At 52.1% G+C, this 22,355-nt stretch overlaps 8 protein-coding genes across 8 annotated transcripts; all 8 read right to left on the bottom strand.

The window, feature by feature from the left end:
* Positions 1–566: 566 nt before the first annotated feature.
* On the bottom strand, positions 567–1,166 carry BDP81DRAFT_440435 (uncharacterized protein). Its single transcript, XM_060591507.1, has one exon. The coding sequence runs from the start codon at positions 1,118–1,120 to the stop codon at positions 653–655; it is 468 nt and encodes a 155-aa protein (XP_060438883.1). The 5' UTR covers positions 1,121–1,166; the 3' UTR covers positions 567–652.
* A 189-nt stretch (positions 1,167–1,355) lies between these two features.
* BDP81DRAFT_440434 (uncharacterized protein) lies at positions 1,356–2,528 on the bottom strand. The gene is made up of 3 exons (XM_060591506.1): positions 2,215–2,528; positions 1,985–2,159; positions 1,356–1,918 (listed from the first exon to the last, which is right to left on the bottom strand). The coding sequence occupies exons 2-3, from the start codon at positions 2,051–2,053 to the stop codon at positions 1,607–1,609; spliced, it is 381 nt and encodes a 126-aa protein (XP_060438882.1). The 5' UTR covers positions 2,054–2,159; positions 2,215–2,528; the 3' UTR covers positions 1,356–1,606.
* Positions 1,758–2,689, bottom strand: BDP81DRAFT_140673 (uncharacterized protein). Its single transcript, XM_060581825.1, has 3 exons — positions 2,215–2,689; positions 1,985–2,159; positions 1,758–1,918 (listed from the first exon to the last, which is right to left on the bottom strand). The coding sequence occupies exons 1-2, from the start codon at positions 2,567–2,569 to the stop codon at positions 2,077–2,079; spliced, it is 438 nt and encodes a 145-aa protein (XP_060438881.1). The 5' UTR covers positions 2,570–2,689; the 3' UTR covers positions 1,758–1,918; positions 1,985–2,076.
* A 1,895-nt stretch (positions 2,690–4,584) lies between these two features.
* BDP81DRAFT_454907 (peptidase S8/S53 domain-containing protein) lies at positions 4,585–5,722 on the bottom strand (the record flags this gene model as incomplete). The annotated part of the gene is made up of 6 exons (XM_060593007.1): positions 4,585–4,728; positions 4,781–4,860; positions 4,919–5,125; positions 5,178–5,269; positions 5,397–5,539; positions 5,588–5,722. 6 exons carry the CDS (start codon positions 5,720–5,722, stop codon positions 4,585–4,587), a joined length of 801 nt encoding a protein of 266 aa, XP_060438880.1.
* Positions 5,723–13,636: 7,914 nt separating this feature from the next.
* On the bottom strand, positions 13,637–13,921 carry BDP81DRAFT_333380 (uncharacterized protein; the record flags this gene model as incomplete). The annotated part of the gene is made up of 2 exons (XM_060585664.1): positions 13,637–13,672; positions 13,724–13,921. The coding sequence occupies 2 exons, from the start codon at positions 13,919–13,921 to the stop codon at positions 13,637–13,639; spliced, it is 234 nt and encodes a 77-aa protein (XP_060438879.1).
* A 1,638-nt stretch (positions 13,922–15,559) lies between these two features.
* On the bottom strand, positions 15,560–17,690 carry BDP81DRAFT_333327 (copper amine oxidase; the record flags this gene model as incomplete). The annotated part of the gene is made up of 3 exons (XM_060585662.1): positions 15,560–17,086; positions 17,135–17,551; positions 17,622–17,690. 3 exons carry the CDS (start codon positions 17,688–17,690, stop codon positions 15,560–15,562), a joined length of 2,013 nt encoding a protein of 670 aa, XP_060438878.1.
* Positions 17,691–18,188: 498 nt separating this feature from the next.
* BDP81DRAFT_440421 (major facilitator superfamily transporter) lies at positions 18,189–20,078 on the bottom strand. Its single transcript, XM_060591505.1, has 4 exons — positions 19,733–20,078; positions 18,755–19,675; positions 18,649–18,696; positions 18,189–18,589 (listed from the first exon to the last, which is right to left on the bottom strand). Exons 1-4 carry the CDS (start codon positions 19,908–19,910, stop codon positions 18,399–18,401), a joined length of 1,338 nt encoding a protein of 445 aa, XP_060438877.1. The 5' UTR covers positions 19,911–20,078; the 3' UTR covers positions 18,189–18,398.
* A 431-nt stretch (positions 20,079–20,509) lies between these two features.
* Positions 20,510–21,990, bottom strand: BDP81DRAFT_411001 (peptidase family M28; the record flags this gene model as incomplete). The annotated part of the gene is made up of 7 exons (XM_060589145.1): positions 20,510–20,629; positions 20,689–20,753; positions 20,813–20,935; positions 20,992–21,294; positions 21,351–21,523; positions 21,577–21,734; positions 21,787–21,990. 7 exons carry the CDS (start codon positions 21,988–21,990, stop codon positions 20,546–20,548), a joined length of 1,110 nt encoding a protein of 369 aa, XP_060438876.1. The 3' UTR covers positions 20,510–20,545.
* Positions 21,991–22,355: the final 365 nt, after the last annotated feature.

Below are 22,355 nucleotides of genomic sequence, written 5' to 3'. Positions count from 1 at the left end.
CTTAGATATGTATAATTGGAAACCTCCTCTAGAGCATTGATTTGCCGGCGCGACAAAGCTTCGAGTCTTACATCTTCCAAACCCTTGAGGTTGACTCGGGAGGAAGCATTGCTTGGTCAGCTCTGAACGTGCCACGAGTTATGGCATGCAGCAATGGGCATATGAAGTGTGGCAAAAGTGGCTTGTATTAACCCAAATAAAATCGAGCAAGGAAAGGTGCTATAGGAACAAATGAGAGAATCACGTGATAACGCACGTGATGTGATGATTACAGAGTGCTGATGCTATTCCTATTTCGTCACAGAACGCCACCCCCTCCCTCTTTGGGGCTTGACTGCGCCACCCCCACTATGAGATCAACTACAGGCCCTTGTATCTTACTAGAACGAACATTCCGACAAGAAATACGTTGGGAAGGCGTCGTTTTGCCAAGACGTCAAAACAGGCGAAAAGGTTGAATTGTGGAAAAGGGGGGCAAGTGGCCAACAAGAGCGAAATCCACAACCCCATCCACAAGAACGCGATAGTGCGAAGGTAAATACGACGACAACTGGCCAAAATTTGGCTCTGACTATTTCTTATATCGATGCTGCAATATATATACACAATAGCGCGCGGTGGTGGGTGCTGACCCATGGTCGTATGTTCCGTTCTACTCCAAGGCGCAGTAGTGCCGGGTGAATTTAGGTAACTTAGCATTTTCCCAGTGGATATATGTGCCCATGTTGGCTTCCCGGCCATCAAGATGCCAGAGTACCATTACGAATACAGCCAGTGCCAGTGGAAGGGTTATTGAGGCGGAGTCGGTGATAATGGTGAAAGCCTCGATACCACGTTTCTTGAACTCGATATGATTTGGACCATCTTCTTCCGTAGCGACTGGCTTGTACTTCTTCGAACAGTGACTGTCTACATCCAAGGTACTAGGTTGATTTGAATTGGTAGACTCATCGGCAGAATCATGGTCGTGTTGTGGAGGAGACTGTAGTTGTGTTCCTTGTTCGGTTAGGGTAGAAAGCGATGCCGTTGATTTCCTGGAATTTTGACAAGAGAGGCGTATCCGGCTGTCGTATTGCGCCTCTATATCTGAGGTCGGAGATGGTAGAGGCATTTCATCCATTGTCCTTGGAGTGCTTTATTTCCGCAGCTTGTAGCCCGTACGTGTTAATTGGGATGTAAGTGGTGCTTTGTTACTTGTGGTCCGAGGAAATGAAGATGGAAGACAAGGGGAGTTAAGTACCCGTGGAAAGTGTTCACTACATCTTCGATAGAGTGGAAGAGACCAGGCAACCAATGGAATGCCGCATTACTCTTCTCAAGTAGAGGTGGAGAGGCTGGGTGGCTGGGTGGCCGAGCCCGAAATGGTTGTGCCACAACATGAAAGCTGCGCCAACATCATCAGACATGTTTTTGCACATTACTCTCCAACTGTCTCATATTTCCCTTTTAGCAGCCAATCACTAGTCTCAAGTTTTCAAAGACCATGGGCACAATTCGTAGTGTGATGCAACGGTGGTTACACCGCGGTCGGCAAACCCGTTCACGCACTCTCAAGTTCCTTGATATCGGTCTTGCGCTGCGCTTGGTACAGAGCCAAGGCTAGAGACTAAGCCTTATTCTTGTCGACAATGATCTTAGGCGAGAGCCTAATTTGCCAGTCGCTCACATTGTGGTAATCCCCATAAGTCCGAAGCGCCCTTGACAGGATTTTGTACTCGCCGCACTCGATCGCACTACCGTGCGAGAAGTTACCACTCGGCCACCATGTGCTCGAAGGCAGGCGCGGGTACTGCTGGACAGGAGCGTCAAAGTAGGCGTCCGAGATGAGGTTGTAGTGCTGGGGAGAACCAACGTAGTTGTTTTGGCCTGAGAAGAACGGATAGGACCAGTCTGTGGGCTCCCAGGAGGGATCGACGAGCTTTGGGAGAGTTAGCTACTTGCAGTTGAAATCCCGGATTGTGGTATGAGAATTCAAGATACATACGTCGAAGCTTAACTCTCGAGTAGGCCACAGAATGTCAAAGTCAATGGTGAAAGTGTCTTCGATGGTCATCTTGAAGGTATCATTCTCTTGGATTAGCACATGGTCCGGGTTTGGATGACGGGGTCAATCCATTCGTCGGCCCAGATGTTACTGCCATAGACGCTGCCCTTGATACCTATGGACTGTTAGTGATTTATGGCGCTGTTATTACACTGGCGTTATGCACTTACCAGCGTAGGTCACGCGTAGAGACTCGTCATTGGAACCAACAATGTTGATGTATCCGCCATAGATGGGGAACAGTTTCGCATCAACACTGGCAGGTTCAATGAAGGTTACCGTCAGAACTCCAGTTGTGCCAGGAGCTATATCGAGCGCGGTCGCTGAAAACTTGACTGTGGCCAGTTCACCCTCGGTCGAGGAGTACGGGACCGGAGGGAACGCGACCACAGGATCAGAATCGGGCTTAGTGATGATGGTGGAGCCGGCTTCGTGAACAATGTTGTAAGTCAAACCCCCCACTTCCTGGCACCCCCCTGTTTCTGGCACCACAAAAACGATCGGATCACAACCCGACCTCCTCATTACTATTAACTATTGATCCTCAGCCACACCCACTACAATACAGCTGCCAGCCTCACTAGGGCATTCAGAGTCGCTGGATTCAGCCGTGATAACCTCCTTTTCACCCGCTTCGATTTGAGCCCGATGGATATCCCTGATGTTCGCGAACTTCGTGTTGGGATCGATTTGAACAGTCTTCCTCTTCCTCACTGCAGCGTTGGTAACTTGAGCCCTCAGGTGAGCTAGTTGCTGCTGGGCAGCTGCCAGTTGCCAGGCCTGCTCTGTGAAGCCTTTTTTCACCTTCCTGAATAGCAGCCGTTGAGTGCTGGTATCATTGTCGAGTTGGGTGTATAAGTGCAGTTGACCGCTGAGCTCTGCCAGCTTCCTGGGTGTCGACCAGACCACTGCAGAGGAGGCAGAATCCCATGGCTCAACAGGGGTAGTTTGTTGACCATTATGGCATCGCTTTCTGCCCTGACTAGTTGGTTTGGGTGTGGTGGGCTTAGCAGGAGGCTCAGGTAGCACCATAGGGTTCATCAGGGGCTTAACCATCGCCACAGGGTGTAGACCAGTCCACTTCCAACCACTTCTGATGTTCGAGACTGATAGACCAGCAAGTCGAGCCTTCTGGTAACAGTCCAGGAAGTTCCTTTTACCTATAATGGTAGAGTCGTTCCATTGAGACAAGTAACCGAGCTCCTTCCGATAGGCTGACTTAACAGGGCTGAAGACAGACTGGTCAAGAGGCTGGAGGACATGAGAGGAGTGTGGTGGTAAGAACAGTAAATGGATATTGTTAATATAGCAATTCCACATGAAGTCTGTCGTCGTATGACTCCCATGCCCATCCACAATCAGCAGTCGAGCCTCCCCCTCAGCCTCAGGCATAGTCTGTGGGATGAACACCTTCTCTAACCATTCAATGGCAGTTAAGTCTGTAGTCCAGCCATTATCTGTTGCTGTGAACTCCCACCCATCGTATGGAACGAGATGTAATGGAAACCACTGCTGTTGGACTGTCTTCCCCTTGAAAATGATAAGAGGACGAAGTGCCCTACCCAAGGCTGAGATACACTCAATGATAGAGAACCATGCCCTCGACCCAGGTTGTTTCTTGCGAACAGACGTCGTCTCAGCCATACCCAGCACTAACCCATTAGCTCCCTGACCCTCGAGGATGCCAGTCTCATCCATATTATATCTGTTGGCTGGTTTGATGTCCTTGATCTCAGGGATAGCGAGGAACTTAAACCAGTTCCTAATGACCTCAGTAGATGCCCCATTAACGCGTCTAGAATCGATAGAACGACTTCTCTGAACCTTAATGATAGGGTTCCTTCTCACAAAGGCATAGATCCAGCCTTTTCCCAGTGGTTTGGTATCCCCAGCAGCAGCCAGAACTCGCTCTGCGAATTCCTTTACCTGTTGGTGCGTTGGTGCGAGGCCCAGCGAAGCCTGAATGCGAACCCATTGTGCCAGCTTACTCTCCTGGTCAGGAGACAGCCTCTGCCAGTCAGCAAAAGCCACTTTCCTAGTCTGACCACCTTGGAGACGTAGTTGGAGGGTTGATCGTGGTATCCCATACTCCAATGAGGCTCTCTTTTGACTCTTGCCGTTTGAGATGTCCTCGAGAGCCTGACGAAGCTGATCTTCGGTATATTGAGGCATTAGATATAGAAGAAGGTATGTGCAAAAGATGAGCCCTTTTGGACGCGAATTGAAAATGTTGTGATAAAAGGAGGTTGGGGGTGGGCATTGGGTTGTGGTGGATTTTCGCGTTTTTGTGGGTGCCAGAAACAGGGGGGTGCCAGGAAGTGGGGGGTTTGACTTACGTCACGGTCTCGTTTCCTCTGTTCTCGAACCTAATCTCGTGCGTGCCTTGGAAATGATCCGTGTCGTTGAGGTTGATGACGGTAAGGACAATGGATGTCTTGTAAGTTATGACCTTGAAAGCGTCGACGATGCCGGCTCCTTGCATGGGGATGGGGCTTGTAGCTCGTTGGCTTGAGTGGATTTAGAGACATCGAGGAAGAAACTTACGCTAAGGAGCCGCTTCCATCATGGTGAGCAATGGGCTTGCCACTGGAGGCGATGAGGTGGTGAGCGGAGTCGCCGGCGTTGTTTGCGATGTTGGAGCGGCCGCCGTTCGATGAGAAGTAGAGGGCAGCGACGCCGGCAATCTAGGCGAATTCTGTCAGAGCAAGTTGAGGGTACTTTGAATTAGCAACTCACGTATGGTGTGGCCATGCTGGTTCCAGACAAAACAGCCCATCCACCCTCGGATGTCAGATACGTAGAGAGAATAGAACCGCCTGATGTGTGGAGTTCGTGGAAGAAAAGAGGCGCGAAAGAGTGCTTTGATGAACTGACCGGGAACTGAGATCTCAGGCTTGAGACGACCGTCGACTGTCAAGCCCCATGAGGAAAAGTAGTCAATGGCACCGGCGATAGACTCGGAGTTGGCGCCGGGAATGCCGACTGCCTTGCCACCATTGGCTACGAACTCAAAATCCACCTTGCGACCCAATTCGTTCTGCTGGACGAGCCACTTCCCATCCTCTTGACTGATGAGACCAACTGATATTCAACGTTAGCACGTCTGAACGCGTTCTAAGGCACAGTGACTTACATCCGAGGGGCTGCTCTTCAGGGTTGTAGACGCTTCTGTTCGGGATCTCCCAGGCAGCATCTTCGAAGTTGTAGTAGAAACCCCACTTGACGCTCGTTCCGAAAAGGTTGGAGTCGAGGACTTGTCAGCACTCGCAGATGTATGTGCTTCGGCTGTGCATGGGGAATTGTCAGCCACGAGAACGGACGTGTTCCCTCATCGGGACGTATCGAGACTCACGGCAAAATGAGGACACAGTCTGACGAAACACCAGAGAACTCCCAGACGTCGCAAGAGTCAAGGCCGGTGTAGTTCTGATTGAGGAAGTGGGCGGGTGCTGTGCCGTTGAGCGTCCACTGCGCAGTGTCGGAGCTAACATAAAGCTGCGATACTGTTAGGTAGGAAAGACTCCCAGGGGGAGCAAGACTCACAATCTCGCGTGTCTCATTGTTGCTTGACCTCGCAACTACCGTAAAGGCTGCGGTTTGGGTGTGCTCAACGCTGCCCACAGCCGTAACACCAAAGCCGTTGGCAGCACTGCTGGTGTAGAAGGGTCCTTCATGCATCATTCGTCAGTCGAGGACTGGACGCATCGAACGGGACACGGACAACTTACCTGTTGGTATACACGTCAGCAGGGCAACCGTACGGTTGGAACGAAGTGTCAATAATGGTCTATTATTGCTGCGTCTTCAGGTGGAAGGAGGAGGTTGTGGGCAGAGCCCACGGACTCTCAGAAGTGGTATGTAAGGGGTCGTTTGTAAGTGCCCATACCGCCTTCCAGATCCACCTTTTCTGCCGACTGCTCAGAGATCCAACACTGGCAGTCTTTTAATTGTGATCAGAAAAGGCAGTGGATTTGGGGCTGAGTTCTGCGGTTGAAGTCGAGACCGCAGAATCCAGGGGTAGCATCCCCTCTCCAGCTTTGTCAAAACCGATTACTGAAAATTTGGCATAGCTTCCGCTGTAATTGCCGCACAAAAATTCCAAAATCCTATTCCCTAGATCCTCCTCCTGAACCTCCATTTCGATAATTCGTCGGAAATTGACGAATCCAGCGTAGTTGAAAAAGAGCTTTCCGTCGGTCTGACTGCGCCCCGAACACGTGCGTTTCTCTTCAAGCCGAAGCCCGAGAGTCGTATACGTTCGCTGGACGACTTGCCGCCTGTAGTGTGCTGCTATTTCAACTGCGCGTTACCCATCCCTCCATTTTGACCGTGATGGTCCTATCGTTGACGAATCGCTCAAGGCTCTTGTTGGCATTGCTTTTGGTGAATCCGTCGGCGGGGTTATCGTCACCACTAATCCAACGCACCTCGCAGAGCTCGCGGCGTTCGTACGACTGCCGAAGAGCCATGATATCAATCATGAGTCTCTTCTCTTTTGTCGTTCCGAGCTTCACCATACACTCGTAGAGCGAGTACGAATCGGTGCAGACAATAGTTGGGATCTTCGGCATGTCCAACCGGTTAGTGATGAGCTCGAGTGTGGTTGACAGAACGTAAGCCATATCGACTCCTGCGACCATGCCGTAGACTTCTGATGCCAGAACGCTGCGAGTGACCCGCTTGCTTTTTATGGAGCTGAAGTGGACGAGATTGCCGTGGATCGTGAAGCTGTCGTCTGTCTGGGTCTCATTGGCGAGGATGATGGCAAAACCAAGCTGAGACGACATGTCGGCGTTGTTGGCGAATGAGCCGTCCACAAAGACGAAGAGTTTGGCGGTGGGTAGATCCAACGGCGCAAATGTGAGCCCGCGTTCCAAGTGATCCATTTGCCACTTTAGACGACGATTTAGCGCTGCGTAGTCGTCTGGCGATGGATTCACTTGATGCTGAGCCGCGTACGATGTGTCGAAAGACGCCTCGGGCTGACAGATCGACGCAATATAGGCGCCTCGCGCCCGCTGCTCGACAAACTGCTTCTGCGCGTCTCGTGCCGCGGGATCGACCAACTTGAGCTTCTTGCCTTGGTGCTTCTGGCGCAAGGTGACGTTGCCGTTGCCCAGCAGAGAGACGATGCCACCGTTGAAGATCAGCGGCTCGTCAATTGTGAGCATCTGCTTGGGCTTGGCCAGAAGTCCGGCGCGCTTGAGCTCATCGTCTTCCTTCTTGACGAATTCCTTGTCAGACAAACCCATGGTGTCGTCAGTCTGCATGCCAATGATGCCGAATGAGCCACTTTCAGCCGTTGAGATCAGCAAGCATGGATCATACGTCGAAGTTACCATCTGGAGGTTCTTGATATGGTGCTTGCTGTATGTCGCGTACCAGTATGTGCCCGCTTCTGCTAAGCCGTACAATGGCCAGACGACGTGGATCACAGTGCCAGGGGGATACTTGTCACGGATCCGAGTAGGTGGGTAGGCGAGAATCATTCTTCTGAGTGCCTCCTTGGCCTGGGTGTATGCCTGAGTGACATCACGGCCCCAGATGAAGTAACCAAGGGGGAGAAGTGTAGGGCCGAGCACCAGAAGCAGACGCTGGCTTGCACGCTGAATCGTCGGCGACTGCGTGAGGATGACCTTCTTGCCGTCGTCGTTGTAGCCTTGGATGACGAGGCGGCTTTTCTCGTATGGCTTGGACCCAATGCCCTTGATCTCGTTGACGAAGCGGGACTTGAAGATCTTGATGCCCTCGTGTTCAGGGCCTAACTTGACGAACCTGATGACGCCACGCTCAATGAGGCCGGCGAGCTCCAGCTTAGTGGACTCCTGGAAAGGCTTGCCGGGTGCGGTGATGGTGCCATCTTTGCGAAGTTGAGTAGCTAGCTTGAGGTTGGTCGCTTCCTTGGTTGTCAAGTGAACGACGGCAGTGGCATTCCGTCTTCCCAGCGGTCGACGGATCCGCTTGGTACATCGGGCTGACGATTCGTCTGGCTTGGATGCGGCGACGACGATCTCATCCAGGATGACTTCGTCTGCGCGGCCGGCACCTTCAACAGGCTGATTGGCAGACAACCCATCAGGTAGGCGCCCTACGTGCTCCATCGCCGTCGAAGGGTCGATTGCCTCCGTATACCACGGCTTGACCATAGTGGCGCGGAAATCAGTTGGACCACTCGGCAAGTCGAGAGTACAAGTGGTGCCGTTGGTGGAGATCAGCTTGAACGGGCCCTCCCATCCCCTGCCTTCCCGCCAGACCTTGACGTCTGATTGCAATGGTAAAGCGATGGTTGAAGTGATGTCGGGTCCATTGCGAGTGGCGAGTGCGTCTGCGACTTTCCTTTCGGCGTTGAGACGGCGGATCTCCTTCATTGCCTTCTTGACTGCTTCAGCACGTTGGGTGATCTCTGGTGATGGGGGAGAGTTGTCTGTGGTGCGAGGGAAAGCTCCGAAGACGAGTAGTGTAGGGACGAGGCCATTGGGACCGGCGGTATCGTTGATTGCCTTGACCGCGGTCTGAAGTGCAGACTCGGCGTTCAAGGAGGGGCATTCCGCCATGAGGATATCGTATGCCCTCCTGAGGTCCTTGTGGCGCCTCTCGACCATGCCCACGCTATTATGAGCCTCGACAGGCACCTCCTTGACCTCGATCGAAAGTGCTCGAGCTGCCGCCTTGAACTCCGCAGAGTGGAAGTTCCGGCCAGCGTCGGTGACAATCCAGTCCGGGGGCCCCAGGTAGACGTCAGTCCAACAGAGCCTGAAGACTTCCCACGTGTGCTTAGCGGTCATGTTATTGAGGAACTTCGCCGCCTGGAAGCCGGTGGCTACGTCGACGACGTGCAGAACCGGACACTTGACGCCTTCACGGTTCTCGAGATACATCACATCCATGATGACCTCGTAGTTGAAGTCGCACTCGTCGCGCAGGGTGAACTTGAACCTGGTTGGAGCTTGGCTGTTCAACTGGCATTGTTGACATGCCTTCGTGATGTGCTCGAGGGCCACTTTCTCCACCTCGTTACCTGACTGCCGAAGCACCTTCAGCAGACGCGGGACCGATGGATGTCCAAAGCGTCGGTGTAGACGGCGCAATTCGTTCTCCGTGAGGTAATGGACCATTGCCCTCTCGTCGTCGAGAAGCAACAGCCATGGATGACCCCACTTGCGAACGACTGGAGCAGTGATGTCTCCCTTCACCATGAGGTTGGTGACATTGTTAAAGTGGACGTCCATCTTATCCATGTCCGCCAGACAAAGCAAGAAAGGGGTGTTACTTGGCAAGACGTGAAATGTGATGTCGCCGAAGGGGGTGGAGACAGTGGTTGAGCCAATTGATTTGATGCCGACGTTGTCACCGAAGCGGATGGTAACGGTGCCAGCAGTGGTGGTATCAAGTGTGATATCACGGAACTTCTGCAGCGCAAGGAATTGTTGGTAGCCGGCAGTGGAAAACTCAGCGGCGCCGGTGTCGGGCATGATACCCTGGAACCCTCTTGAGTTATACCTTCCTTCCAACGAGAAGGAGGCGGCGGGCTCGGTGGGCTCGGCGAACTCGTCCATTGACGTCGTTCGGGTCAATCCGTGTTCAACTGCCTGGGACGCGAGAATCTCAGTGAGGGCCTTACTGCTCGCAGTGGCTTCGCCGAAGTAGGTGGTTGAGACGTGGAAGGTATCATTATCGTCGTCCTCGTGGTCGAAGTCGAGCTCGTCGAAGTATCGAATCAGCGCCTCAGTGTCGCTCTCGTCGTTGGCTGCGGTGTTGTGAGTGGAAGACTCGACGGAAGGCTCAATGCCCTCGTAGAAATCGAGGAATTGAAAGTAGGTGCGGTTGTTGGTATCTTGACTGTCGCGATTGCTTCTCATTGACTTAAACTTCTCGTACGCCTTGCGGCGGTCTTCCTCGGAATGCTTGGTCGACCAACAGCCGGGCTTGTGACAGACGTAGCACTTCTTATTACGCTGAGGACCACGTCCAGGGCGACCTCGAGATCCAAATCGCGCTTCCTTCCCTTGACCACGGTATGTTCGGTCGGTCCAGAACGACTCGGGGGTGTTGTTGTTGCTGTCGACGGAAGGACCGTGTAGGTACTGCTGAGGCTTTTCGCGTTCGCGTTCGCGCTCGATGGTATAGATTGAGGCGTTCAATTGACGGACCACACCCTGGAAGGTCTCTTCAGGTGCGAGCAAGACGTGGCGGCACTCTGGAATGCCTTCACAACAGTTAAGTAGTTGATCTCGCATGTTGAAGCCAGAACCGAATGGGGCAAGAGCGTCGTGTAGGATTGAGATCCGCTGGACGAGCTCTTGAAGCACTTGTTGGCCCGACTTGCCCGGGTTCTCGCGGGCTATAGAACGGTAGTTAAGATCGCGAAGCTCGGTGAGGTATGTGAGTCGAGTGGAAGGAGGTTCGAAGTAATCCCTGACCTTGTGGCACATGTCGTCGAAGGTCATGGTCGTGCTTGATTGACTGAGGTTGTCGAAGTAGAAAGATGCTGCCCTGCCTTTGAGCATCTCGGAGAAGGCACCTGCGTAGCCAGACTGGTCGATCCCTGCCTTACGGCAGAGGTCTCTGAATATGGCCACCTTCTTCGTGAAGATCTCGTACTTGTCGCCGCCGTACTTGCGCTCATCGGAGTAGAGCTTGGCTAGGGCAACAAGGGAGCGAGTGTCGGGCATGATGTTCTCGGAAGGAAGGTAGGGATGACATTGCTGACGTACGAGGTGTTCGTCGAGTATGGTATTACCGAGGAGCTGTTGGCCCGAAGGAGGAAGGTCGTGGCCCAGCGGGTTCGATGTGACCGGTGGAATCGCGGGTTGGGCAGGAGGTCGAGCTTGAGGTCGAGCGGGTGTTCGAGGAGGGGCAGTGCCTCTGACTTCGCGAAGGAGGTCTGCCGTCGAAGTGCTGTCGGGGAGCAGAGTGGCAAGGAACTTGAGGTCTTTCGTAATCTCGCGAAGACGGGCAGACTTGTTGCGGGCCGCGTGGATTTCCTCGTCGGTCCACGTCGGCATATTATCCAACTCGACTAGCCGGCAGAGCCGGTGGTGGTAGCCTCCTGTAGCGCTGCCAACGTTAACTCCATTGTCAACAAGGTAGTCCCTCAACTTCTTCAAGATCGGGCTACCGATGAGCTTGATGTCATCAGTGGTCCACATCTCAAAGTCCGCCTTGTATTCCCTCCACAGAAGCTCGCCAATGAGGTTGGGCTGACGCTCGTAGCAGGCGAGGATGCAGAGCGCAATGCTCTTGGCTTTCTCAGGTGTCAGTTGGCCCGCGTCGAACTCGTAGTTGCCCCATTGCTCAAGGTCGACCTCGTGGTAGTGCTTGGGTGGAATTGGAAACGGGGACTTGACGAGCGAGGCTGGGTGACCTCTAGGCGAGGGAGGCGACGACGGCGTCGCAGAGTCTGACGCTCCGGCCATGGTAAGCAAAGTGCTGGAAGATGGAAAGTATGTAATCGGAGGAGTATAGTGTATGAGGTTGACTTCAGAAGAGACAGAAGTAACCGCGAGGCAGCTCGACGGCCACACTTAACTCGGCGGTCAGCGTCGACGTTAAGCCGCGTAATCGAAGCGTCGTTTACTTGATTGGCCACGGATTCCGTTTGTTGAAAAATTCTGCTGCTTCTGTTTGACGGGCTGGAAGGTCGAAAGGTTGGCGAGGAAGCCGGAAGGTCGTGGAATCTAGCTTGGCGGTGATTTCACAGCAAACGGTCGATGCTCTCGTCTGACAAAAACTAAGGGTCTCAGGTTGTTCTCTTGAGACGGAAGGAGGCAAAAACGAGGTCGTAAAAATTGCCGCTCCTCGTAGCCGTAATTGGAGCTCGGCAAGTGGAGTGAGAGCCGTGAGGTCGGACGACTAGAGATGAGGGTATGATGGATTGAAGTTGGTGATCTTGCTGCTTCCGTGGCGGTCGACTGGCGGAAAGGATCGTAATTGACGATATGAGCTCTCGAGGCTTCCGCGATCGAGAAGGTCGAATGTGTGTAGTACAGAACGGACCGGATTCTACCAGTGAGTCCCAGTCACCTAACTTAATAGGTAAAGAGCTGATCACCGAATCGGAACTGACTCTTCTGAAGCCCGTGTGCCTTGCTGATCTGAGGTAGTGGAATTCAACCACTGATCAGTGTTGGTATACACGTCAGCAGGGCAACCGTACGGTTGGAACGAAGTGTCAATAATGGTCTATTATTGCTGCGTCTTGAGGTGGAAGGAGGAGGTTGTGGGCAGAGCCCACGGCCTCTCAGAAGTGGTATGTAAGGGGTCGTTTGTAAGTACCCATACCGCCTTCCAGATCCACCTTTTCTGCCGACTGCTCAGAGATCCAACAAGCGGCCTTCCTTGAGATCCAGGAGGTAGGCAGGATACACGACATACGAACCCATTGGTCTCCTGGGCACCAAGGTATCAAAGGAAACGAAGAAGCAGACAGCCTAGCTAAGGAGGACACAACCCTACTAGTCCCAAGAGGACAGCTAGCAACTCTATCAGGGATCAAACGGCTTGCTAAGGAGCGTATACGTCGCCAATACAGAAAATGGTGGAAACGGGAGGCAACATCCTGCTATACCCAGCTAGGACTCAAGGCCACCCTCGCTTGCGCTCCCGAACTAGCCCTGCCGCGGGCTATCCTTCATCATCTCCTAGCAGCCCTATCAGGCCATGGAGACTTCGAACAATACCACCAACGCTTTAACCATACAGAAGCACTGCTTACCTGCTCCTGCGGGGAGGCAAAGGCGGTAGACCATCTAGTCTACTGCCAAAAGACCCTAGTGAGGAGGTATCAGTGGCCTACCCTCCACCCTTCTAGCCCACTCTATCCTATAGGACCTATAGGATCTCTTGAGCGGTACTATAAGGGGTTAATCACTGATCCTATTGGCTTCCAGGCCTTTCTCCGCGTGACAGACTTCTTTCAGAAGATCTGCCCGCGGTACTAAGGACTAGGTCTTGACCTAGGCCCGACTTACGAATTTCTCCTCCTAGAGGGACAGACGGTAACAACGGAACTAGGGAACCAGCGGGAACTAGGGACGGATAGAACAGACAGTAGCCCACGGGCAAGATTTGGAGGACGTTAGGAAAAGGCGTGTACTATAGAGTATATAGCTCGAGCCTACGGCCCTCCACGCCATATACCCTTCGGGAGGTCTGCCGCAAGGGCGGCTGCGCCTTTGCCGCTACGGCGTTAAATAGAACAAAAAAAACAAAAAAAAACAACAGATATTACTCGAGCTTAAAGAATTTTGTAGGTAAAGTAGTTGGAGAGGACGATCATTCGCCAAACTGTGTTGAATAACTATAATAACACCGCAAGAGGCTTGCTAGCTTTGGCCAAACGCAAAGTATGTCCATTCAATGACTAGATGGCTCGTGGGCTAATGAAGGGATGTTCAGGGAAGTGGGTAGTGTGAGTCTGTGATGAAGCCTACATGTAGCAAGTGAAACTGGGGTAGGTATGTGGCAATCAAATCACTGCATTGGGCACTGGGCATTGAGATAAGCTAGATGATTGCTTGCTTCTTTTAATATACAACGCTGGAAGTAGAATGCCATCCAATGATATCCAAATGCCTCAACGATTTGGCCGACTCAACCAGTGCAGCACTGGGTGTCGCAGCGCTCTCCCTAAACACAGCTCATTAGAAAAGCCAAGGTTAGATAGAATCGAGAACTTACTGCCTCAGTCGTGGTTTTCGAAGGCCCCAAAGAACGCTCGAACCCCTTGCCTTTGCACATTTCGTTTAGAGATTCGGTGATGCCATCGGCAAAGCACAAGCAGGCGCCTCCAGTGCAGTATGTGATAGTCGACGAACAAGACTGGGCGGCAATGCCGGCAGCCATGAATAGGGCTGTGTAGAAGATAGAAAATTGCATGTTGTTCGAAAGGTTGATGATTGTGAGTGAGGATGCAGCGAGATATCTTGAACACGGTCGGGAGACGGGGATTCCAAGGTTCTTATAGCTTCAGCTCACCATGAACGTTTGACTCCTTGAGGGATCATGTTGAGGTCGGGTTCCCACAATACCGAAATTGAGCCACTTGGCGAACCCGAGAAATGTTGAAGGAGGACTTGAAATAGCAGGACGACCCTTGTTAGGCATGATCATCTGAAGCAACTGCGGCCGGTCAACGTGGGGTCGTCTGGAGATGCCCTCCACTTGGATGATCTGAGACAGACAGCTGGGCTCGCGTACCCCCCACATCCGATGATCGTGTTCATCCGACAACCCTTCGACCTCGATATTATTGAAGTTTGAGGCTGGGATCCAACTCTGGAGTGATGGAGCAACTTGAGACCACATAGGTGTATTCTAGTTATAAAGCAACAATGGGTGAAGTGCTAGAAAACATGTCCGTCCTGATGAAGTCGTTGATGTAGCCTTGTGTTGGTCTACACGTCAGCAGGACAACCGTACGGTTGGAACGAAGTGTCAATAATGGTCTATAATTGCTGCGTCTAGAGGTGGAAGGAGGAGATTGTGGGCAGAGCCCACGATCTCCCAGAAGTGGTATATAAGTGAAAGGGCCGTTTGTAAAGTGCCCATACCGCCTTCCGGATCCATCTTTTCTGCCGACTGCTCAGAGATCCAACACCTTGGCTTCAGTACTCAGCCTGACTCCTGTCAGAGCAGTCTTCGGCTATGTGTTCCCCCTCTCCTGGCTTACTTAATTACATCAAATGTTTATTGGCAACGGCGAGCTAGACAGCAAGAAACGGGCCGGGTTACCTAAACTTTGGGTAGACTGAATGACCTGTCCAAATTGAGGGAGTAGAATAGCCTTTCAGACGATCACTACCTAATCGAAGTGCATCAGACAAAGTGCCGTCTTGCGTGGCAACATGACTCTTGTCATACTTGAAGATACATTTGGCAGTGATATATGCGACGAGATGGCTTATTAACTCTCGGACAGGATGCCCGAGATTCAGATCTTCAGATAGGAAAACATCCGTACGATGCAGTTGATTATTATTCCATCTTTACCTAAATACCAAGCTCGCGTGCTCCACTGACTGCCTCAGATTCCTTGTTGTTTCGGATCGGAAGGTACCATGATTTGTAGTTGCGCCTCATCAAGCAAATGATTCCGCCATAACTGAGTCAAGAACCACTCAACGTGAGAAGTAAATACAGCCCTCGAAAGCTTAAAGAATGGGATGCCTATGAAGGATCCCACGAGTAGAAAACCACTCAATACGGTGTATGCAATACGGCGTACCCAATACAGTAATTGGAAACTCCTTGGCAGGGCCATGATACTCGCATAAGTACGGAGTAATGCGCGACTCGTACTGTTTGGAGCGATCTTTGCGATTAAGGCATTCCCAACCAGAAAACTCGTAATAACTTGAAGTCCGGCTCGGTGCACCGCGAATCTTCAACGACAGGAGCTTCCTGGAGCTCGACACGACTAGCATGTAAGCTGATGAGGGCTATATTCTTTACACCATGTAGTATTGTTCTCAAGCGTTGGCCTTGGTGAAAGTTACCTTTCCAAGCTGCGCAAGTCTATGTCTCACAAACACCACCGTGCACCAGTACACTGAGGTTCTTCTCTTGCGTCGAAATCTGTACGTCAAGAGCAGGATTACCCTGGAAGAAGTTGACCGGTGTCAGCCCTACCATCATCTTCTCGCACGGCATCACCGGCCAGTCTTCAATACGAGGATTATGCGTGGACCCAAATGTGTGCCAGATTACAATGTCCTCATTGCGCACCGAAGAAGAGTCGTCATCTTGCCGCTGATCTATCCAGGATCCGATGCCATCCTCTCCGGTTGACTGCATGGTAAATCTCCCCGCTGGGAAAAGCTCCTCATCGTGATGCCGCGTCACCCAGACAGCGTGTGATGTATATCTCGCACGCTTGCCATGCCATGAATTTGGGTGGGCGAGAAGAAGCTGACTATAATGAGGGAGCAGCTTGAAGCCGACAGCGGTTCCAGTAGTGGAGTTGGTGACGTTCTCGTTGACGACTTTGAAAGTTCGGTTGGTGTTGAAATCTAGATCTAAGCCTGCCTCTTTCTCAATGACTTTAGATGTCGTGGTGTACCCGACGCCAAAAGGGTTGTACGTATCCGTGTCTCCACTGAAGGCAATTGGATGGGACTCTTCGACAACCAATGAGTTTCGAGGCCCATCGATGGCAGCGTCGATTCTCAAGCAGAAGATGTGTTGATGATATGGCGCCAATACGCCAGGAGCGACGATGGTTCCCCAAGGGACCTTGGTGTCAAGATCAATGGGTGCTGTCGACATGATGCCCGTAGCGCGGACTTCATAGAATACGGACCCGTCCTGCTGAAAGTAGAAAAGGAAGATGTACTCGTAGTTGCTGACCGTGATGATGGTCTGCAGCACAAGAACTCTAGATCTTGTTACTACAGCGTTTCCCGTCCGGAAGTTCGTGTGTTTCCAGAGAATACCATCGTCGATCTCATGGCAGCAAATGACGTTTGGCATCTTCAAAGGTTCTCCTGAAGAGGTACTGAGCCACCCGTCAAAGTACTTGATGTGTCCAAGACAGTCGCAGCCCAACTTGAGGTTATTGGCGTTGATGCCAGCGCCGTCGTTTCCCAAATCGAAGGCAGCTTTTCGGGGATAGGGGCATCGAGGGTCACCGTAAGGCACGAACATCTCTACAAGAGACAGACGATGAAACAGGCTTCGACCCTCGAAACGGATATCGTGAAGTGTCATACCCTCTCTGTAGTTGAAACCGACTCGCATTGTCCACTTTTCCCAAGAAATATGGTTTTCGTCGATACTGAACGAAGGACCCTCGGGCTGGGAGACTTGATACGGCTTCGTTGTCGTCCTGCGCTCTTGAAAAAAATCGGGGTGGTATTCGCTATTGGAATGAATTTTGCGGCGGTCAAATTCCTTCCCCTTGTTGCTGAGCTGATCGTGCTCTCCAGAAGGCAGTCGGTAAATCTTGACGACCTCTAGGGTGTTGGATACCTCGGCACAGATGTCCAGTGGGTAGGCGTAGTAATTCGCGTCGGGGTTATCAGAGAGTCGCATATAAAACCAGGCCTGGATTCATTAGTGCTCTGGGAACCAAAGGCAGAGTAGTAATCTCACCATTGTCCAGCGGTCTTTCATATCCTTCATGCCATCCGTGGCATATGCCCAAGGCTCAACGACGACGGTTGCGCCCTCTGGCAGCTTAAGGGCACTAATCTCGCGTTGAACACTTTCATCTGCCAAACAGGCTGCAGCAACTTGAGCCATGAAGTCGGTGTCTATAAAGGAATGGCGACCTGGCAGGGGAGTGATAGATGCAACGGTCGCCGAGTCCAAGTCGACAATCATCTCATGCAGAGTTTTTGCGATGTAAGCCTGAACCCTGGCCTGTCTTGCTGGGTAGATCGCATCATTGTTGCCAGCATGCTCGCCGTCGAGGAACTTAATCAGCTCTGTTTTGGGCGGCTCGGCGAGAGAGATGGCTCGGAAAAATATTTCTTTGCTTTGGTTCGACTCTCGAACAGCTGAGGCAGCCTGCATCGTATTAGACTCGTGATACAAATCATGTGTGAGAATACACCCTCATGCTAGGTAGCCAACTCACATGGCTAATTTCTTCTGGGCGCAAAGGATCAAGCGGATGTGGTTTCCGCTCGATGTTAGCGTCCCCCATCTGTACTTGGTACTGTTGATCGATGTGAATGCCAAAGTAGTAAGCTGGCATGACAATAGATCTTGTTTGAATCAAAAGTTGACTACCGGTAGACAGAGACGAAAGTAAAGAGACTTGGGATGGGCTGTCAGGGCAGTAGCCGGGGTTTTAAACTTCGCAATGGCGCCGAGAGCGGCACATGTGACTATCTCGGGGTTAATAAGCCGATGATTCGGAGTGATAGCGCATCCCCGCACCGGGCGGCGTGCGTCGCTGTCCCCGAAGGGTAGTTGGAGCCTCGAAAGTGGGGAACTTCTTCCGATGCCGTTCCGCAAAGGTAAGGAATTGTCGAGATAGTAGCCGGTTCTCCGGTCGTCAACCCGGTTTTTCGCCCATGATACCGGCCCGGCCCGTCTATCCTCCAGCAAGCCGAGATGTCTTTCGCGCCCTTCGTGTGGACCCTCTTCCGCAACTGTCTAGCTGTTCATGGCGAACTTGTTTGGTCTCTAAGCGATGTCGTTTTAAGAGGAATGTTAATATTGAGGTTCACCCTGCGTAGAAGATATAGCAGCCGTTATTAAATTACCAATTACAGGAAGTCTACTATTCATCACCTATCCCCTACTCTTTATTCCTTGCCCGCCAGTCCCACTGCGGTACAAGTAAGCGGCTTAAGTCCTCGGGCCTTTCGAATCCTTGACAACATAGGCATCCAGCTGCTCTTTGAAATTAGATCCTAGCCCTCAGGGTAAGCCATCCTCCCAGAAGAAGGGAACGAGCAGCAAAATAGCAAACACCACCCAGGAAGAGGATAGCAAGATAAAACCCCGAAAGTGCCGTCCCACCCATACTCTCAAGCATCTGCCCTCCGATGGGCACAGTAACCAGCAAAGAGAAACTGACCACGAAGTTCATTGTGCCTTGGAGTTCAACTGTTAGTTGATAAAGCAGATAACAGCGATGGAAGGACTGCACTTACCAAGGTACCTTCCATAATCCTTTGGCTCGCAAGTCTTTCCTAAACAGACTAGGCCGAGTTAGCAATGCAATTCGTCTGCAAGAACCTGATGATGGCAAACCCTTACCTGGCGTGCTCGAGAGGAAGGACCCAGATCCATAGCCCCATAGAGCGGCAAAAGAATACAAGGCACCAATATATTTGGTCCCAAAAGGCACGAAAACGACACCCGTAAACACGATGGTAATACCTATCATGATCATGAGGATGTTGAGGTGGCCAATTTTATCACCGATCACGCCGGTCATGATGCGGCCGAAACATGAAGTGCCGTTCAAAATGGCTACAAGAGAGAAGCCGATATTAGAGGGGAAGCCTGCAGCGATGGCAAAGGTGGGCAGTAGACCAGTGATTCCAAAGAGAACAAACTCTAGCATGAAGAGACCTCCAGCCATAAATCCAAAAGGCGGAGAGCGAAAGGCTGAGAAGTTGAGCATGGCTCCTACTCTCCCAACTGGTGCTCCGGCAACGGGAGTCGACAAGCGAGGATATGGAAGAAAGCATAAGACGCCCACGACCATGATACCGAGAACTAGGAAGCCCATGATTCTCATGGACCACTGCCAGCCCAGTCTAGGTAGGATTGACCGAAGCATCATCGAGATTGTCACACCTCCAAACGAGGATCCGGACAGGGCGACGCCCATGGCAAGTCCCTTGCGACGGTTGAAGAGCTTTCCGATCACTGCCACCGCGATTGTTGATGTGAGAGCGCCGCCGATGCCACCTAGTACTCCTAGGCAGAGAATGAAGTGCCAGTATTGCGTGCATTCGCCCATGATGAAAAACACGGGCACATATAGTGCTACAGAGATGGGAGCTAGCCACTTCGTGCCGTAGGCGTCCATCAACGGCCCGGCCTGGATCCCAAGGAACAGCGCAAGCGAGGTGAAGATGCCGCTGATCCAACCAAGATCGCGAGTGGAGTACTCACTCAGCTGGTTCAGCTGGAGGTATGACTGAACAGTTCCAACAGACTGCATGAACCCTGTCATAGAATTTGAGCAAAGTCCCAAAGATGAGAAGCTGCTATCGAGACACTCACCGTATGATGGATAAAGAAACATGAAAGATCCTAGAACACAGAGCCAGGCTAACGGGCTAGATTCGGGGTCGCGATGATGGGAACTCGTCGGACTTCGCATTGCTCCCAACTCGATAGCGGCCAGCGCATCGAGTGAGTCACTTACGGCTACTCGATCTCGTTCTTCTGAAGCGCCCATTGTTGCTCTCAAACACACTGCTGAACTTTGCTGATGAGTGCTCGATGTATGCCAGAGAAAACATGCAGTCCAATTTACGGAATTTTCTCCTCTTCAATCTTATCTCGGGATCTGTCGCAAAAACGACGCCGTTAATTACGGGCAGCAATTAACGCCATATATACCCTACGACAGGATCCTATGCCGTCTGCCCGGGACGCCTGCCGAAGACGGCGCATGCACGTAGTAAGAGTCATTCAGACCTGCCGACTACGCCTTGCAACCCTTGCGTCTCATAAATCACCGTAAGTGGCAGAAAGTGGGGTACCGCGCCCTAAGCTTATCATGTGTTCGCCCTAGGTCGGTTCAATGTGAAGTCGATCTAGAAGCGCTTTCAGAAAGTTTGCATGTCTCCACGTCCGATGGACGGAGATGGATTGGGGTAGTTCTTTAGTTGGGGTTCCTCGGGAAACTCTTCCCACTAAGGCAGTTTTGCGCGGACACTATAGTAGAGCTCACAAAGCAGACACAAGTTTTAGCCTTTCACTAATTTCAAAGCCAGTGGCTTGTTTGAAATCTTGAATGTAATGTATTGACACACAAGCTGAGATGTATATACAGGAAGATCACCTCGCTTGCTAGAATATCTACACAGATCACAAGTAAGAAGCCTCAACCAAGAAACCGACGGTGAACTTGGAGTGGCGGAGGACGGCAGACCACTGGATAGTGTCGTAGCTCTGTTCCATGTCAAGTCAGCAATTAATTTATTGCCAAAGTGGAAGTAGCGGTCACTTACGTCGTTAGGGCTGTGGATGTAAGGCGTGGAGGTGTCGATGGGCTCATCGCAGACGTACGCAGCAGCTGTAAGATCGGGTTAGCTATCTAGTATCACATGGCCCGAGAGACAGGGGTCAACTTACGGAAGCCGTTGGAGCGAGCGCTGGCGTGGTCGGAGCACCCGTATCCGCAGACGTCGCTGGTGGGCGTGCTGCCGGTGTACTGAGTTCCGATGAGACGGACGTAGGTGGTGAGAGCAGAGTCGACTGTCAGGAGTTAGTCATGCTACTACATGTATGCTTGCGATGGTCCATGAGCTTACCATAGTCGTTGTAGACCGAGATCTTACCAGAGGGAGAGTATCCAGCCATATCCTGGTTGACAAAGCCAAGAACGGTCTTTCCGGCGGACTTGTAGTTGGCAAAGACGGCCTGGGAGCCGAGAAGGCCACCCTCCTCGCCGGCGTAGAAGTGGAACTCGAGGGTGTTCTTGGGCTTGAAGCCAGCTTTGGCAAGGACACGGAGGGCCTCGAGAATGACAACGACACCGGAGCCGTTGTCGTCTGCACCGGGTCCACGGGCAGTGGAAGATCCTCCAGTGGAGTCAAAGTGGGCACCGACAATGACTGATGGTCGCAATTAGCATATGAAGAATGGATTTAAGATGGATGGCTCAACATACCCAGGTCGGAGCTGGTTCCGGGAATCTTGACGATGATGGAGGGCTGGCTGAAGGAGTGAGTGAACTGGGTGACGGTGATGGCCGAGTTGGCAGCCGCAACAGTCTTGACCTGGTTGAACAGCCAGGTGGCGGCCTGAGTACCGTAGGTGGAACGGTAGTAGCGGTTGTAGAAGCTGACACTGTTAGTGCAGGCTCGCAGATCGCATATTAGGAGTTTAGAACTCACTCGGTCAAAGTCTTGAGCCAAGTCTGGGGGTTGGTGTTCGACACAGACGCGATGAGGGTGTTTGCCTCGGTGACGTGGGACAGGGTGGTGGGGTATGTCACTCTGGCCTCAAGGACCTCCTCCGGCGGGGTGGACAGGACCGCCAAGACCTCATCGTCCTTTGATGGGTTAGCTTCATCCAAGAATCAACGTGAAAAAGTTGAGACCTACGGCGATGTCGGTGATGTCAATGAAGCCAATGTGCTTGTTGACATACTCCTCAATCTTTTGGTCCTCCGTGACCCAGGTGCCGGCGTCAGCCTCGGACGTCTTGATCAGACGGAGCGCAGGGCCAACTTGAGTCTCCTCCGTAGCAGGCGCAGCCAGGGCAACCCTGGAGGCCGCGAGGATCGCGAGAGCAGCGTGGAGATGCATCGTTCAAATTGTCCTGTTGATAGCGGCGTCCGTTGATGAATTGTGCAGGTGCAACGAGTGGAGCAAGGGGACCTCTCTGGCCAAGAGCTTGGTGAGAAGCCCTCTTTAAATACACTCATCGCACCCTAAGGAGAAGCGAAGCATCTACGGCATCCCGCCCATCGCTTGCGGGATGTGGAGGATCAGCCAGGACGACGGCAGGACCCGTTGCCCCAAACAGGCATCTCATTATGGCAACGGCTTTCGCCGTCGTGGCACGCAATACAATGAATAAACAGAAAGAGGAAGCCCGTTATTCAGAAGCCCGCAAACACCATTCAGTCTCTCGGGGGATGGAGAGCATACGGCAGGAGCATTTAAGCTTA

The sequence above is a fragment of the Colletotrichum phormii genome (genome assembly GCF_030913505.1).
Source record: "Colletotrichum phormii strain CBS 102054 chromosome Unknown BDP81scaffold_32, whole genome shotgun sequence".
NCBI classification, from domain to species: domain Eukaryota; kingdom Fungi; phylum Ascomycota; class Sordariomycetes; order Glomerellales; family Glomerellaceae; genus Colletotrichum; species Colletotrichum phormii.
Note: the sequence above shows the minus strand (reverse complement) of the source record. Positions and strands in the feature narration are given on the sequence as shown.

Coding starts and splice junctions, on each gene's coding strand:
- BDP81DRAFT_440435 (XM_060591507.1), bottom strand. CDS start 1,120: ATGGATGAAATGCCTCTACCATCTCCGACCTCAGATATAGAGGCGCAA.
- BDP81DRAFT_440421 (XM_060591505.1), bottom strand. CDS start 19,910: ATGGGCGCTTCAGAAGAACGAGATCGAGTAGCCGTAAGTGACTCACTC. Junction 18,697..18,754: donor CTTCCTCTCGAGCACGCCAG/GTAAGGGTTTGC, acceptor AACTCGGCCTAG/TCTGTTTAGGAAAGACTTGC. Junction 18,590..18,648: donor GGATTATGGAAGGTACCTTG/GTAAGTGCAGTC, acceptor TTGAACTCCAAG/GCACAATGAACTTCGTGGTC.
- BDP81DRAFT_140673 (XM_060581825.1), bottom strand. CDS start 2,569: ATGAGGAGGTCGGGTTGTGATCCGATCGTTTTTGTGGTGCCAGAAACA. Junction 2,160..2,214: donor TCTACGCGTGACCTACGCTG/GTAAGTGCATAA, acceptor AACAGTCCATAG/GTATCAAGGGCAGCGTCTAT.
- BDP81DRAFT_440434 (XM_060591506.1), bottom strand. CDS start 2,053: ATGACCATCGAAGACACTTTCACCATTGACTTTGACATTCTGTGGCCT. Junction 1,919..1,984: donor CTCGAGAGTTAAGCTTCGAC/GTATGTATCTTG, acceptor ACTCTCCCAAAG/CTCGTCGATCCCTCCTGGGA.